The sequence below is a fragment of the Geotrypetes seraphini genome, chromosome 9, assembly GCF_902459505.1.
Source record: "Geotrypetes seraphini chromosome 9, aGeoSer1.1, whole genome shotgun sequence".
In the NCBI taxonomy this organism is placed as follows: domain Eukaryota; kingdom Metazoa; phylum Chordata; class Amphibia; order Gymnophiona; family Dermophiidae; genus Geotrypetes; species Geotrypetes seraphini.
Genome location: NC_047092.1, coordinates 25,196,357 through 25,214,281, shown reverse-complemented (window position 1 = coordinate 25,214,281; position 17,925 = coordinate 25,196,357). Strand labels below are relative to the sequence as shown.

The window sequence follows — 17,925 nt, the reverse complement described above, 5'->3', positions numbered from 1 at the left end:
CAAGGACAGAGCCACCATGATTCTCATCGCCCCTCGGTGGCCCAGGCAACACTGGTTCTCCCTTCTACTTCAACTCAGCTCCAGGGAGCCCATTCCTCTTCCTGTATTTCCATCTCTGCTTACACAGCAACGTCAGTCTCTGCTACATCCCAATCTGTCTTCCCTCCACCTGACAGCTTGGTTTCTCTCGGGCTGACCTCTCCAGGAAACCTGTCTCAGCCTGTCCGTCGCATTTTGGAGGCCTCCAGGAAACCCTCCACACTCCAATGTTACCATCAGAAATGGACCCGGTTCTCCTCTTGGTGCCTCCTACATCATCACAATCCCACCTCATTGGCCGTGGAGACTGTACTGGACTATTTGCTCTCTCTGTCTAACGCTGGTCTCAAGTCTACCTCAATCAGAGTCCACCTCAGCGCCATCACTGCTTTTCACGAGCCTATCCTTGGAAAACCCCTCACGGCTCATCCTCTGGTTTCCCGGTTCATGAGAGGCCTCTTCAATATCAAACCACCTCTTCAGCCTCCCCCGGTTGTCTGGGACCTCAATGTGGTTTTGTCAGCCCTCATGAAACCCCCCTTTGAGCCGCTTGCTACTACCTCGCTCAAGCTTCTCACATGGAAGGTGCTTTTCCTCATTGCCATCACCTCTGCCAGGAGGGTTAGTGAGCTACATGCACTGGTCGCCGATCCACCGTTCACTGTCTTTCACCACGACAAGGTGGTTCTGCGTACCCATCCAAAATTCCTTCCTAAAGTGGTTTCAGCCTTTCACCTCAACCAGTCCATCGTGTTACCTGTCTTCTTCCCTAAACCACATTCTCATCCTGGGGAACAGGCTCTGCACACGCTGGATTGTAAGCGTGCCCTGGCGTACTACCTTGACCGTACCAGGGCGCACCGCACCTCTCCTCAACTCTTTCTGACCTTCGATCCTAACCGTCGGGGTCACCCTGTATCTAAACGAACGCTGTCCAATTGGCTTGCTGCCTGTATTGCGTTCTGTTATGCTCGGGCCGGCCTGTCACTGGAAGGAGCTGTCACGGCCCATAAAGTCAGGGCTATGGCTGCCTCTGTGGCTTTCCTCCGTTCCACGCCCATTGAGGAAATCTGCAGGGCGGCCACTTGGTCTTCAGTTCACACATTCACTACTCACTACTGTCTGGATGCCTTCTCCAGACGGGATGGGCACTTCGGCCAATCTGTACTTCAGAATTTATTTTCCTAATGGCCAACCATCCCTCCTCCCTCTCTGTTAGCTTAGAGGTCACCCATACGTTAAGAATATGCTGCCTGCTTGTCCTGGGATAAAGCACAGTTACTTACCGTAACAGGTGTTATCCAGGGACAGCAGGCAGATATTCTTACGACCCACCCACCTCCCCGGGTTGGCTTCTTAGCTGGCTTATCCTAACTGGAGACCACGCACTCCTCCGTCGGGCGGGAAGGCACTCGCGCATGCGCGGTGCGGCCAACTAGAACTTTCTAGTTAAAAAGGTCCGTACCGGGGCTCCGTCGGTGACGTCACCCATACGTTAAGAATATCTGCCTGCTGTCCCTGGATAACACCTGTTACGGTAAGTAACTGTGCTTTTTCCATCTTTCCCTTTCCTTTCCCATCCGTCCTTCTCCAAGGCCATCTCTCTCTCCTGCCCCCTCCATCCTTCCTGAATAACTCTCCCTGTCCCCTACCATCTCTCCCTGTCCCCCTTGTAGCCCCTCTGTCCTTCTCATCCATCTGTCTCTCTCTCTCTCTTTTCCCACTTGAATCCAGCTTCTCCCTTCTCCCTCTCCCTCTCCCTCCCCTGAATCCAGCACCTCCTGCCTCTGCGGAGCTCTCGCAGCTCCTCCTCGTCCTCCTCCAGCCAGGCTTCAGCCATTTACACTGGCTCCGGGCTCGCAGCATCGCAGAGGGAGGGCAATGCAGAAATCACCGCAAGGTCCTTCTTGCGATGGGGATAATAAAACCCTTAGCGCACATGCACATTTAAAACTCCCTGCAGGCTCCTACTGCGCATGTGGAGGCACAGAGGCACAATGCATGGATGCATGGAGTTTCAAGTGCGCATGCGCACTAAGGGTTTTATTATAGCAGATGTATTTTATATCTGTCATACATGAAAATTTGAGGCAGGGACATGTCAGCCAGTGCAGACTTTAGTGAGCAAGTTTGTGTTTGTTGTTCTTGAAATGTTTAATGTTAGCCTTATTTTGAAGTAAAAAAAATAGTTTGGTGGCAATTTTATGGTCTGTCTTTTTCTGACTTAACATTATCATTCCAAAACCTGAAAAATAAAATATGCCTGGTCCCAAAGATTTTGGATAAAGGATCTTGTACCTGTATCAATAAGTATGACATTAAACTTAATTTTTACATTAGGATTTATGCATATCAGTAGCATGAAAGTTATCTCCTTTACCCCTTTATGCTAATTTGGGTGACTTCAACTATTCTTTTCATCCAGTAGGGATGGAGAGGCTCTAGTATTATAAGATTACTCTCAACAGCACATGTCCATTAAAATGGTAATGATTAAGAGAGAGTTTGAAAGATACAAAATTTAATTTTTATGCATCAACAAAAATACATATGCTTTTGGTATAATCCGTGTTCTTAAGAAATGAGTGGCTTTTGATTAACATATTACTTCTTTTAAAGCTATCCAAAATGTGAGTGATTTAAAAAATATAATTTTCCCTTTATACCTGTCCTGTCTGCAGGATGGGATTTGCCAAGTTTTACCAACTTATGCTTTCTGTAATTTTAACTTTCACATTTTTTTAATTGAAAGACTGAGACTTGATCAGAATTTCTGAGCGCACCTTCTAAATTTGTCTTGTATTTTATGGAATGTCTGTGATCATACTGTTTGTGTTGTGATATGTCCTTACTTGCTGCAACTTTGAAATCTGAAATAATACTAAAATTGCCAAATACAAGCTTTTGAAAATGTGTATTTGATTTTACAATTAACCTTTTAGATTGGAAAAGCTTTGATTTGGCGCAAAGTTGCCGAGTCATTTGCTTGTATATAGATCAGTTATTGAAATCCAGTTTTTGTTAATAGGAACCAATAAAATTATCTAGAAAGTCATTTTGTAGCATACATAACACAAGTTAGTGGTCTTGCCTATATTCCTAGTGGGTAGGTTCCCATATGCCAAAACCCATCACAATTGGCACCCTTAATAGCAGTCTTGGAATAGAGCAGGTCTTTTTAACCAGTGTGCCTGTACCCTCAGAGTATGCAGGAAGAGGTAAGATGGGAGAATAATCTTGACAATTGTCAGATATGGAAAATCTTGACAACTGAGGCAGTTTATTAAAATTTTGTAGGCAGTGATCGGGACATTTATTGGTATTATAACTGTGCACTGCTATAATTTTAGTGTCATGTTAGAACAGTGATCGCAAACTAAACTAAACTAAGCCTTAAGTTTATATACCGCATCATCTCCACGGAAGTGGAGCTCGACACGGTTTACAAAGCTTAAAAATATAGGAAGAGAGAGGAAAAAGATTTACAAGAGCATATGAAAAGAGGGGATGTAAACAGGAGAATAGATGTTATATATTAGAGAAAAGCCAGGTTTTCAGTTGTTTTCGGAATAGTTGGAGGGAACCCAGGTTCCGCAGCGGGATAGTGAGGTCGTTCCAAAGGCCCGTGATTTTGGAGAGGAGGGATCTTCCCAGTTTACCTGCATAGAGGATGCCATGTAGAGAGGGGAAGGATAGTTTATGTCTGTGGGCTGATGGCAAACTATGTGCCATCATGAGATTCCAGGTGTGCCTTGATACAGCAGCAAGGAGGAGAGGCACTGGCTGACTGCTTACAGGACGTGCCTCTCGTGGTGAGAGGCACATCCTGTGGGCAGTCAGCCGATGCCAGTACTTCTCCTCCTCCAGCACCCCCTACTGATGTAATAATTTCAGGCTCCGGGCCCTGTCTGGAGGGCCTCCGTGCACTTCCAAATACCCTCTAGCCACAGCTCTAGGTTTAGTGTGCCGTGGCTTTAAAAAGTTTGTGAGACACTGTGTTAGAAGGTAGCATTGTTAGCTTCTAACAGCGAACAATATAGCTGCCAGTAGTCATTAGGGACATGTAGTTTAGGAAGGGTGTGCGAGGGTTCACTGATTAGTTAAAGTGGTGTAGGAACCAAAAAGTTAAAGAATTTTGTAATAGAGGCCAAAAATGAAAACAGAGTTATCCTTACTTGCAAAACCAGATGGAATCATATTGACAGGACAGCGTGGGGAAGCTTGCACTACCTCTTCTCAGGCTATACCTGCTCTATGGATATGGAGAACTTTCAGTTCCTACTGCTGACAGTCTGGCACATTTCACGAGTACTGAATTTACCAATTTTTTTTTTTTTTAAAAGCTATTCACTCCAAACCCTTTGTTGGAAGGCTGGATTTCTATAGCTGAATCATTGTCAACAACTGAGAGACTGATACTTCTTGTTTTATTCTAGCTGATATCCCTGAAGATGAAAGGTTTACCTGACTTCCATTTCTATCTGTTTGCTAATACTTTACCTTGAACATGTCCGTGATCTTAATGGCCACAACACCCTAGGCCTAAAATAAAACTTACTAGTTCTAGTTTATATGTTTTTTAAAGCTTAAGCAGGATGATAGCAGTTGGTTTGTCTTTATCAAACCAGAAGTTGTCTTTTAATTCTGTACAGTTTGTAGGTCAGTCTTCGATTTGGGTGCTTTGAAAGATAAGCCTGCAATAATTTCAAATTTGTAATGCAGAATGGCAGGTTTTTGTTAGATGATATGATGATTAATCGCAAAAAAAACCCCACATTAATCAGTATTAATTTCATTGTTGATAAAGCAACTTAAAATCAGGTTTTTATGTGACTTCAAATTTAAATTTTTGACCTTAGGTCTTCAAAAGTCACAAACATTGATAGAAAAGTTACAGAAAATTAGTATTTTAGTGTAACTTTACATTGCTTTTCATGTTCTAAAGCACCATCTCCTAAATCGTTCCTGGAATATCCCCTTGCCAATTAGGTTTTCAGGCTACCCACAATAAATATGCCTCCATTGTATGTAAGTCTTTCATGTATATTCATTGTGGATATCTTGAAAATCTGTCTGGCAAGGGGTACTCCAGGACTGATTTGGGAAACACTTCTCTAGAATGATATTAACAAAAATCTAAATGTTCCTTTTAACTTCTTAATACAAGTTTTGGCCACTAGACAATGACATGTTCATTCAGTGCCTGAAGAAATAATTTGCTTGCCTTACATTTTCTGCTATAAAATGGTATGTCTTTTTTTTGGTGTTGCATTTCTGTTTTTGAGAAAAATGATTGAGAAAGACCATATTAGCAGACCATTTGAATAGGAGATCATCCTTTAATCAAATATTTTGCTTGCTTATTTAGTAGAATCAAAGAGAGTAACTGAAATAAGCAAAGAAATTAGTCATTTTATGACCTTATTATTATTTTTTTTTTTCAATTAGATCAAAGAAAGTAAAGAATTCAATAGATAAGTCAACAGAGACTGACAACGGTTATGTCTCCCTTGATGGGAAGGTGACAAGCAAAAGTATTGAAGATGGCATGCATGCTCTTGAAACTCCATGTGAGTTACTTAGGTCAGAAGAGGGAAGCTGGAGCACAGGAGCCATCAGGAATACTAACAGTCATCAGAAGGTAAGAGTGACAAAAAAACAAGGACTAGAGTCTCAATGAGGTTTCAGGGAGGTATACTGATATGCAACATAGGAAATATTTCTTAATAAAGGTAATGAATAAATGGAATCGCCCACTAGAGAGGTCATGAGGAAAACTTTCAGACTCAACAAAGTATGAGTGAAGCAGAATCCTTCAGTCTCTGGGTTTTGTGACAAGCAAGCAGACTCTGCTTTCAGGGTTGTAAGGAAGGATCAAACATAGTGAAATATTACTCATCTTAGAATCCATGAGATAAGAGCAATGGTTCTTTACGTTTTAGAGAGCTACATTTCCTAGAAGGCACTGAGATGTTCAGCTCAAGAGAGTTGAGCCAAGAAAGCCTTGTCTTTGGGGAGGCCTGCCGGCTCAGCTGATCAGGGATTCCCTTGACATGATCAGCTCAGCGGCCATGTTTGTTTGAAATGTAGACCAGCATTTTACTGACCTACATTTCAGGCATCTGTCATCAACCTAGGGAGATGCCTAGGGCCGCTTAAGCTTGCCCAAGGCCATTTCCTGGCAAAACCACACCCAGCCTTGGACTAACTTAAGTGTCCCTAGGTGTCTCCCTGCACCTGCGACAAACGTCTATATAGTATAGGCAGCCTGCTTTGGGGGTTTGTTTGTTTTTTTACTTACATCCCAATTGTCTACCGCTGCCTAAAATCAGGACGCCCGTTTATAGAATCTGCCCCAAAGAATCCTGTGATATGTCATAACTGCCTTCTACCCATTCTAAATGGCACTCAGGTATGATCAGAGAAAACAAGATATCCCTCCTTCCCGGATTGTGGAAGGCAAGAAACAAACAAAAAAGGTGACTAGTTGGTGCTCGATCTCCTTTATTAGATAATATGGTACTAACTCAACATGACCATGTTTCGGCCTAAAAAGGCCTGCCTCGGGAGTCTGATTATATGAATTGAGGAGAGCGATACTTAATGGTGCACAGTCTTATGAAACTTTTCTTCTAGTCTTTAAAAAGCCTCTTTTTTATTTGTCTAATGGCAAAAGAAAGATGGTATAATTGACAGTAGTTGTTCAAGAGTTCATTTGCCAGTTTTATGACCTGCACACAGTGTTGTAGGCAGAACTGCAATCACCTTGGAAAACGAAACTGAAAACCAACCTGTGCATCATCAAGTATCAAATGTGAATCATACCTGACCTGTGCACCATCCTGTATCTCTCTCCTCAATTCATATAATCGGACTCCTGAGGCAAACCTTTTTAGGCCGAAACATGATTGTGTCGAGTCGGTGTCATATTATCTAATAAAGGAGATAGAGCACCAGCAAGAAACAAACAAAGAAGGTGACTGGTTGTTGATTGATCCACATTTGATGTCAGTGGTCAAGAGTTCACAGACTGGAAAGCTCAGAAAATAACCACCAGCACTTTAAGAATAGCCTTACTGGGTCAGACCAATGGTCCATCAAGCCCAGTAGCCCGTTCTCATGGTGGCCAATCCAGGTCATTAGTACCTGGCCAAAACTCAAGGAGTAGCAATATTCCATGCTACCGATCCAGAGCAAGTAGTGGCTTCCCCCATGTCTTTCTCAATAACAAACTATTGATTTTTCCTCCAGGAAATTGTCCAAACCTTTCTTAAAACCAGCTACGCTATCTGCTCTTACCACAACCTCTAGCAATGCGTTCCAGAGCTTAACTATTCTCTGAGTGAAAAAATATTTCCTCCTATTGGTTTTAAAAGTATTTCCCTGTAACTTCAACTGTCCCCTAGTCTTTGTAATTTTTGACGGAATGAAAAATTGATCCACTTGTACCCGTTCTACTCCACTCAGGATTTTGTAGTCTTCAATCATATCTCCCATGAGCCGTCTCGTTTCTAAGCTGAAGAGCCCTAACCGTTTGTCTTTCCTCATATGAAAGGAGTTTCATCCCCTTTATCATCTTGGTCGCTGTTCTTTGAACCTTTTCTAGCGCCACTGTATCTCTCTTGAGATAAGGAGACCAGAATTGAACTTAGTACTCCAGATGAGGTCGCACCATGGAGCGATACAGGGGCATTATAACATTCTTAGTCTTGTTAACCATCCCTTTTTTAATAATTCTCAGCATCCTGTTTGCTTTCTTGGCAACCGCCGCACATTGGGCGGAAGGTTTCATTGTATTGTCTACAATGATACCCAGATCCTTTTCTTGGGCGCTAATCCCCAAGGTGGACCCTAGCATCTGCCATTTGGCTGCCCAGTCTTCCAATTTTCCAAAGTCCACCTGCAATTTTTCACAATCCACATGCGTTTTAACAACTTTGAACAGTTTAGTGTCATCTTCAAATTTAATCACCCCCTAGTCGTTCCAATTTCCAGTTCATTTATAAATAAGTTAAATAGCACTGGTCCCAGTACAGACCCTTGTGGCACTTCATTAAGAAAAATGGCCATTTAGTCCGGCCTTCTGTTTTCTATCCGATAACCAATTCCTAATCCACAACTGAACTTTGCCACCTATCCCATGACACTTTAATTTTCTCAGGAGCCTCTTGTGAGGAACTTTATCAAAAGCTTTCTGACAATCTAGATACATTTATCCACATCTTCAAAGAAGTCAAGAAAATTTGTGATGCAAGATCTCCCTCAGCTGAACCCATGCTGACTCCATCTCATTAAATCATGTTTGTCTACGTGTTCCACAATTTTATTTTTTATAATTGTTTCTACCATTTTGCCTGGCACTGAAGTGAGGCTTACTGGTCTGTAATTTCCCAGATCTCCCCTGAAGCCCTTTTAAAAAATCAGCGTAACATTGGCCACCCTCCAATCTTCAGGTACTACAGATGATTTTAGCGGCAGGTTACAGATCACTAACAACAGGTCAGCAATTTCATGTTTGAGTTTTTTTAGTACCCTGGGATGTATGAGTATACCATCCGGTCCTGGCGATTTATCACTTTTTAACTTGTCCATTTGGCTTAGTACATCTTCCAGCTTCACCGAGATTTCTTTCAGTTCCTCAGCATCATCACCCTTGAAAACCATTTCCAGCTCAGGTAGATCTCTTACATCTTCTTCCGTAAAGACCGAAGCAAAGAATTCATTCAGTCTTTCTGCTATGGCCTTATCCTCCCTGAGCACCCCTTTTGATCTTTGATCATCCAACGGTCCCACAGATTCCCTCACAGGTTTTCTGCTTCTGATGTACCTAAAAAAATTGTTAGGAGTTTTTGCCTCTTTTGCAAATTTCTCTTCATATTCTTTCTTAGTTGTCTTTATCAATTCTTTACATCTAACTTGCTAGTGCTTGTGTTTCTTCTTATTTTCTTCTTTCTGATCCTTTTCCCATTCTTTAAAGGGTGTTTTTTTTTGGCTCTAATAGGCTCTTTCACTTCACCTTTTAACTGAAGTTATTTGGGACTACCCTTACCCCTGGAATACTGACCAAGAGGAGGACTTTTTGACTGCTTCAGTTTTGGTCTTTATGGTGTTTTGGAAGCTCAAAACAAAATTTTTTGATGCTTTGGTTTTTAATCTGGGTTCTTAGGGCTAGATTCACAAAGCTCACCGATCGTGTCCCAAACAGTTTGCGAGCGTTCTCTGACCCGATTCACTAACCTCCTGCCAGATCCGATCCACACCCGATCTGATCCGTACATGCAAATGAGGGGAAATGGCATGCAAAGTAGGAAGGCAGCAATTCACTAAACAGAAGAAGTAACACCAATTGGGCTAGCCGATCCAAAAAGAAGCAACTGCTGAGGACTAGTCACTCACGTTCCTGCCGACTCTCCTGCTCCCTGCAGTGTGAGCCCGTGGTTCCCAGCTTTGTGAATATAGAAGTCTTTTCCAGTTTCTAAAAATTTATTCTACGTCCACTTCTTCACAATTTGTTTCCATTGGGCAGTTTAGTACTTTGGGCTCTCTAGATATATTATTGTCTTTCATTCTGCAAAAGGGGGACTTTGGCTTGGAAAAGCTGCTGTCCATGGGCACCACTACAGAGGCCCGAGTTAGATGGCTCTTGACTCGAGTTCATTTAAAGGTGGTCTGCGGCACAATGAAGCCCAGAGGCTGCTCTCTCTTTTCCTTCCCTATAGTGCGAGCCCATGGTTTTAACCCACGGGTTTAAAGCGGGGTGCACTACGGGCTCAAGAGTAACCAGCAACCTTCGTTGGTAAGTTTCTGATGTTTATCCCCCTGCAGTGTGTTCTGTTAGCAAAGCGTGTTCTATTCGAGCCCCCCCCCCCCCCCGCCCCCTGTTTTGACCTTGCTTGTGTGGAGATCCAGCGCATGCACGGATTGCATCTTCAGGCTAAGAAGATGGTCTGTGCATGCTTCTGGATTGCTCTGCAGCAATTCGTAGGGTTGCTGTGGGTGTGCCTTTGATTGCTGCAATTTGCATGAAGATGCTTTGTGAATTGGCCGTCCGGGAAGATGTATCACCCACGGATCGCCAGCAAAGGTAAGCTTAGTGAATCTAGGCCTTAGTTTTAACATGGGTATTCTGTAGCACTGAAAGTAGCACCAGCACTCTTTAAAGGGAATGATACTGGCTTCAGGCTTTTTTCTTTGTCTTCTGACAAGGAGACATATCTCACAAGTTTGATAGGATTAAAATGAAATTTAATAGGTAAGTTTAAATTTCTGAATTTGAAAACATCTTTCATTTTAAGAGTGTTTTACTGACTGAAATGGCTCAACTGTCATATTTCTGTTTTAGGATGTACAACGGATGGTGACCAATATCTCAGATGAGGTCTCAAGTGAAGAGGACCCTGAAGCCGAATACATACTGCGTTGTAACATGGATCGTGCTTCTAGTGCTAGCCTCCTTCGGAACAGAAAAACTCACCACTACAAGAAGCACTGCTCCACAGAGGTAATCTTCTTTTGATAATATCCACTGTTGTGTTCTTTTGCATATCTATTCAAACATTAAGCAATGACCTACTATTGGGCATTAAAACAACAAATGTGCTGCACTGCTTCTGAATCTCACCAAGATATGTACCAAAATCCATACAAATCTCCAACTCCTCACATCCAATGCAAAATCCCCAGCTCCTCAGTAGTACCACCTGGGCTCAAAAGTTTTCACTGCCCTAGGCTTTATGTACTACCTCTTCACTGGAGGCTTTATGTACTACCTCTTCGATTTTTAATTTTTCTAACAAACTTTAATTTTCATGTATTTATTTTCTTTAATACCCCTTTTGGCATACTTAAGTCTTAAGAATACTTAGCTTTTAATTGTGGTCTTCCTTTCAGGGATATAGGAGCAAACATGTTTCACCCAGAAAAGGTTTTTTTCAAGGCTTATCATCTTTGACTGGGTAACAAGAAAGCTGGATGCCGGGGAGTCCCTAGACGTCGTGTACTTGGACTTCAATAAGGCTTTTGATAGCGTCCCACACCGCCGGTTATTGAGCAAGATGAAATCGATGGGATTGGGAGAAACATTAACTGCTTGGGTCAAGGATTAGCTAAACGGTAGACTTCAGAGAGTAGTGGTAAACTGTACCCTTTCCAAAACATTGGAGGTGACCAGTGGAGTGCCGCAGGGCTCAGTCTTGGGCCCGATCCTGTTCAACATATTCATAGGAGACCTGACTCAGGGGCTTCAAAGTAAAATCACATTATTCGCCAATGGCGCCAAACTATGCAACATAGTAAGTAAGAGCACTTTGCCCGACAGTATGACGCAGGACCTACTTCTATTGGAACATTGTCCTCGACTTGGCAGCTAAGCTTCAATGCTAAAAAATGTAAGGTAATGCACCTTGGCAGCAGAAATCCATGCAGAACTTACACACTAAATGGTGAGACCTTAGCTAGAACTAAGGCAGAACGTGACTTGGGGTGATCATTAGTGAGGACATGAAAACTGCCAATCAAGTGGCAAGACAAATGATGGGTTGTATCCGTAGGAGTTTCGTCAGCCGGAAGCCCGAAGTCATAAAGCCGGTGTACAGATCCATGGTTGAGACCTCATCTGGAATATTGTGTACAATTCTGGAGACCACATTACCAAAAAGATGTGCTGAGAGTTGAATCGGTTCAACGAATGGCCACCAGGATGGTCTTGGGGCTCAAAGATCTCCCGTATGAGGAAAGGCTGAACAGATTGCAGCTATACTCACTCGAGGAATGTAGAGAGAGAGGAGACATGATTGAAACGTTTAAATATATCACGGGCCGCATCGAGGTGGAAGATGATATCTTTTTTCTTAAAGGTCCCTCAGCCACAAGAGGGTACCTGCTGAAAATCAGGGGTGGGAAATTTCATGGCGACACCAGGAAGTTTTTCTTCACCGAAAGGGTGGTTGATCATTGAAATGAACTTCCACTTCAGGTGATTGAGGCCAGCAGCGTGCCAGATTTTAAAAGGAAATGGGATACACATGTGGGTTCTCTAGGGGAGTAAAATCAAGGGGGGGTGGGTCATTAGAGTGGGCAGACTTGATGGGCTATGGCCCTTTTCTGCCGTCATCTTCTATGTTTCTATCCCTTATCAAGCTTTACACTGTCATACTGGACCACTGCTTCTGAAAACATAGAGGGTGCCCTTTTCAAAAATAATTTACCTGAGTAAATACTAATTGACCTAGGTAAACGGGCAGTCTGAAAATTGTCTACCCTTTCCCTGGCTCAAAGTACAGGTGAGATCCTGCAGCACTTGTACTTTTAGCCATATTAGGAGGTGGCATTGTTGGGTGCATGTTTAAGTTGGAGAAAAATAATGTGCATAGATTACATTTTCAAATCTGTGTATGATATATTTAATTCAGGAAATATCCACAGAAGAACCAGATACAAATGTTCTTGAGCATTTTGTACCCACAGCAATTTTCAACATGAAAGTAAACATATACCATATTCTCTCTATAATCGCCTACCTCCAATAATAGTTCACCCCCCCCTGCTTCAAGACCCATAAACACCATAATATTTGGTTTTAAAATAAAATAAAAATTCCCCCAATAATCAGCCCCCCTCCCCCCCTGGCATTGCTCTCCTCCACTCTCCGTTTCCCCTCAAGACAACATAGATCTCTTTTTACCTGATCTTGAGGTTATGTGCTGTGCCGGTGTAGGGTCTTGAGGATCTGCACATGCTGAAGGCTTTGAGCATGTTTGCACACTTGGGGCCTTGAGCTTATGAAGATAAAATCTTGCATCAGCCCAGCACCATAACCTGAAGATGAGGTAAGAAGAGAGATCCTGTGGTTGAGGGAGGGGTTGGAAGGTGGAAGAACACAAGGCCAGTTACTGGAGGAGGCAGGCTGGAAGACAGAAATGGTGGTCATCACAGGGGGCAGGGTGGAGAAGAGAATTGGTCATCACAGGAGGAGAGCCAGAGAAGAGAAATAATACCTCCATTAATCACCCACACTAGACTTCAGAAGACCTGATGTTTCTAATAATTGCCTGGATGATTATTAAAGAGAATATGATACTTTTGCTTTGGGCATTGGTGTATATTCAAATGCCCACAGACTTTGCAGCAATGTGTTTAGCTTGAAAATTGCCTAATTTGTTTGTTTATTAAAATTTTATATACAGCCTAGCTTATCCAAAAAAACATTCATATTGATTTTACTGCACTTCAGCAATATTGCTTACAAAAATGTTATAAAGAACAAGCCCAAGAACCAAACCTTGAGGCACAACACTAGTAACATCACTTTCCTCAGAGCGATCTCCATTAACCACTACCTCTGTCACCTTTCACTCAACCAGTTCCTGACCCAATCCGTCACTTTGGGGCCCATCCGGAGGGCACTCAGTTTATTTATTAGACGTCTGTTTGGAGCATTGTCAAAAGGCTTTGCCAAAATATAAATACACCACATTTAGCAGACTCCCTCCATCCAATTCTCTGGTCACCCAGTCAAAGAAATTGATAAGATTTGTCTGACAAGACCTGCCTCTAGTGAATCTATGTTGCCTTGGGTCCTGTAATCTACAAGATTACAGTAACATCACTATTCTCTGTTTTAGAAGCATTTCCATTAATTTACTTACTACAGAAGTCTGACTTAACAGCCTGTAGTTCCCTACTTCTTCCTTACTTCCAATTTGTGGAAAGGGACCACATCCGCCTTTCTCCAGTCCTCCGGTACCACTCACAATTCTAGGGAAACATTGAAAAGATCAGCCAGTGAAGCCACCAGAACTTTCCTAAGTTCCTTTAGTACCCTCGAATGTACATCCTCTGGCCTCATCGCTTTGTCCACCCTTAGTTTAGCTAACTCCTCACGAATGCAATCCTCTGAAATTCGATCAAGGTCTACCTCACCTCCATCCCTACTTGCATTTGTCTTTGGTCCCAGCTGTGAACACAGAACAGAAATATTTGTTAAGCAATTCAGCCTTATCTTTATCAGCTTCTACATATTTCTCCCCTTTACCATTGAGTCTCACAATACCACTTTTGCACTTCTTTTTATCACTAATATACCTAAAAAATGTCTTGGCTTGTTTTACCATGGTTATTTTTTCTTCCATTTGCATCTTTGTTTTCCTGACTACTTGACCAGTCTTTCTTCCACATCAAAAAGACATCATTATCTAAAGAGTGGAGCATACCAGCTTTTCCTCAGTGTTCTTCATCACACTCTCGTCACTCTACTATCAGAAGAGCTGATATCGAAAACTCTGACTGATTTGTCACCACACTATTCGGATGAATACCCAGAGTTTTCTGCTTGTGAGTTCCATTGGATACCATCAAATCCTTCACCACCTCCTCCTCAGTGCAGGTCCCCACCTGAAAATCTGTCCTTAACCAACTTTATTAGACAGATGGGACAGACACTCCCTTAGCATGAAGTCTGAAGAGGAGCCTCAGGCAGAGCTCATGGAAGCCTTAGAATATAAACAGTGGTCTAAAGGATTGCATCGAATTGCCATTACAAGGACTTATGAAGGAAGATTTTTTTTAAGAACTGGAAAACCCTTCTATCTGTCCCAGTAGCTCCACGTAAATTGGACACTTTATAAAGAATCCATTCTTGTCCTGGGTTTGACAGGCCTCAACTATAACATCAATCTCTAGTAGTTGAGTCGGCCCTAAAATGAACAAACAACTCAGGTACATGTGCCAGTACTCCACCGGGCAGAGAGGGCAGAACCTTAGACAGATTTGACAGACAAGAATTCCAAGCAGCAATGCTAGCTAACAGAATACTCAATTATGATTTTTACATGGCCTTTTATTTGAAGTCCTTGATTAAACATTTGCTAAACTTTGAGCAATATCTTCCATCAGATCTGCTCAAACCTTTCTAACATCTGACCAAAACGTATTGGAGACCAGAAAATGTATGATGATACACATTTGATGCCTTTGCTGTCACCTCCCAGACTTCAGCAATGCCCATTGCAATGGGCAGGCAAGCTAGGCTCTGGATCTCAGAATTAGACACCAATGTCCAAGATTGTCTTTCCAATATTCCAATTATAGGAGATGATCTTTTTGGTGATCGCATTGAAGAGGCTACAGAAAAAAATGAAGAAACAATGATTGCACGACAGTCTTGTCTGTTATAAGCTTCACAAACACAATCGTCACAACGATACTCCAATACGTCTAGATGCTCTTCTTACTACTCTTCCAAGTGTTGATATAATAAATCATCTACATCAGTGTTCTTCAACCTTTTTACACCTATGAACTGGCAGAAATAAAATAATTATTTTGTGGACCGGCAAACTACTAAGACTGAAATTTTTTTAAAAAACCATCACCGCCCTGTCCCCGTGAGCTCGGTCCCACAAACCATCTGATCCCATCCGCACAAGCCTCAAATAGTTATGATTTTATATTGAACATATTTTATTAAAGTATAAAAAGAAACAATATTCTATACAATTGTCATTTTATAAAAACAAATAATACAGGGCAAAGATCAACAAAACCCCTGTCTCTCCTCCCCTTCACATATATCCCCTCCACTATCAAGAAAACTGAATAAGCCAAATTATTACAAAATGCTACACAAATATCATGTAACAGAATACCACAGTCACACATGGCAGGAATGGTGTTAGGGGAATGCAACTAGGGCAACTGCCCCCTGGTCAGAGAGAGCCCTAAGCCAGTTGGAAGCTAAAGAAGCACTGATTGGGCTTTGTACTCCCCAGTTATGTCTAACATCAGCTCTAGCAAGATACATATTTCAAATCTGATAAATTCTAATCACAAGATAGAAATAAAATTATTTTTTTCTACCTTTTTGTCGTCTCTGGTTTCTGCTTTCATTGTCTTTTCACTCTCTTCCATCCAGTGTCTGCCCTCTGTCTTTTCAGTCCAGCATCTGCCCCTTCCATCCACTGTTTGTCTTTCCCTGCCATCTCTCCTCCTGCCCCTTCTCCCCCCCCCCACCAATTTGGTCTGGCAACCATCATCTTCCTTCTGTTTCCCTCATGTGTCTGTTCTTAAACAAATGTATTTAGAAACATTCAAGTGTAGCGATCAAATATATGTAAGTTTCAAGTTTAATTATTCTTAATGAATCGCCTATTTTAAATCACTAAGCGATGTACAAAGCCTTAATACATACAGATTGATACCTTAATACATACAAATTAAATATTAGTAACAATATAAAGTAAAACCTTCAACCAATGCAAACTAGCTATGTGAATATTTTGTCTACAGGATGCCCCTAAATCAGGTACCAGCTGCAGCTCTCGGTGCTCCAGTTCAAGACAGGATTCAGAGAGCACTAGGCCAGAGTCAGAAACAGAAGATGTGCTTTGGGAAGAGCTCCTACACTGTACTGAGTGCCATTCATCCGGTTCTAGTGAGAGTGATGCCGAAATACCTCATGTCAATCCATGTGTGAAAAAGGAATACCGAGATGATCCCTTTCAACAGGTTGGCATTGCAATTATATTAATTAGAGATCCTCTGTGTTCATCCCATGCTTTTTGAATTCTGTTATTTTCATCTCCACCATCTCCCTCGGAAGGGCATTCCAAGTATCAACCTCCCTCTCCATGAAAAAGAATTTCCTAGTGGTTAGTGTAAACCCTGTGAGTAAAAACTATCCATGGGATTTGCAGCAGTGCAAAGTTTGATTATTGTCTGTTTAATGTGTTATGTCAAAGAAAGTATTTTTGAAAGAATTGGATCATAAGAAAATTTTTCATTTTTAATCCTGTTTCAATTTGTAATTACATTTACCTCAGTTTTTTTTTTAGGGTAGATTTATAATATATGTCTTTAATGCAAGGAATTAAATGAAAACTTATACTAATTTGAAATAATTTTGCTTAAAAATATCCATCTGAACTGGCACTAGCTCCAAGTATTTTTACACCGAGCTCATGTTAGACTTGCAATCTTTTCCAGATAAAACTTAGGGACCTTCTTTCTGTTATAGGCCCAGTTTGCTGGAATGCACTGCTTTTTTATTTTGGTTAGAAATTTCTTTAGACAGATTTAAAATTGCCCTTAAAAGTTTTTTTTATTTAAAGATGTCTGTCACTATCCCCCTCTTTTATTAAACTGCGCTAGCAGTTTTTAGTGCGGTGAGCCGCACTGAATGGCCCGCGATGCTCCCAACGCTGAGTTCCTATGAGCATCGGGAGTAGTGCAGGCCATTCAGCGTGGCTCTCTGTGCTAAAAACTGCTAGCGCAGTTTAATAGAAGAGGGGTAAGTTTAAGCTCTACTTCTTACGTTTTTTGTCTGAACTACGAGGTTTAGTTGTTAGGCCAGAGTTTATTTTTAAAAAAAGCAAACAAAAAAGAGGTTAAATAATTATTTGGCCATATAAGAACATAAGGATAGCCTTACTGGGTCAGACCAATCGTCCATCAAGCTCAGTAGCCCGATCTCATGGTTATGATGCTGCTCTCCTACTTCGCTTCTGTATGGAGCACATCAAGTGGTCACTTATGTAGTTGGGGATGTCCTGTAGAGGGTTATCCGGACTATTCTGAAATTGGCCAGGCAGCAGCAGCTCAGGTGCCTTGAGTCTTTTGAAGGTACTCAGCTGTTTTTTCCTTTGATGGGCATCTGCTTGGCTATTTGGTGACTGGATTTTAGGGGACTGCACAGCCCACTTAAAGGTTAAGTTGAAGCTCAGTGGTTCTTAGTCTCCATGGAGGGCGGGGGGGTAATCCCATACTCTGCTCATTGGTGGGGAGAGGATTTAGTGGCGCTCTTGAGGGTCCTAAATTGCATTGCCTAGGTTTTAGCCAGTCAGATTTAGGTTGGTTTGCAGCTTGACGTAGCTTGCCAAATTTTGATATTAA

The 17,925-nt window shown here is 42.0% G+C and overlaps 1 protein-coding gene across 2 annotated transcripts in view; it reads left to right on the top strand.

Moving 5' to 3' along the window:
- PHTF2 (putative homeodomain transcription factor 2) overlaps nt 1–17,925 on the top strand; it is a 163,815-nt gene that overhangs the window by 90,636 nt on the left and 55,254 nt on the right. For both annotated transcript variants that reach the window (XM_033958581.1, XM_033958580.1), the window contains 3 exons: nt 5,488–5,680; nt 10,382–10,540; nt 16,324–16,542. In XM_033958581.1, coding sequence (XP_033814472.1) covers nt 5,488–5,680; nt 10,382–10,540; nt 16,324–16,542 — 571 coding nt within the window. The remainder of the gene's footprint in view (nt 1–5,487; nt 5,681–10,381; nt 10,541–16,323; nt 16,543–17,925) is intronic.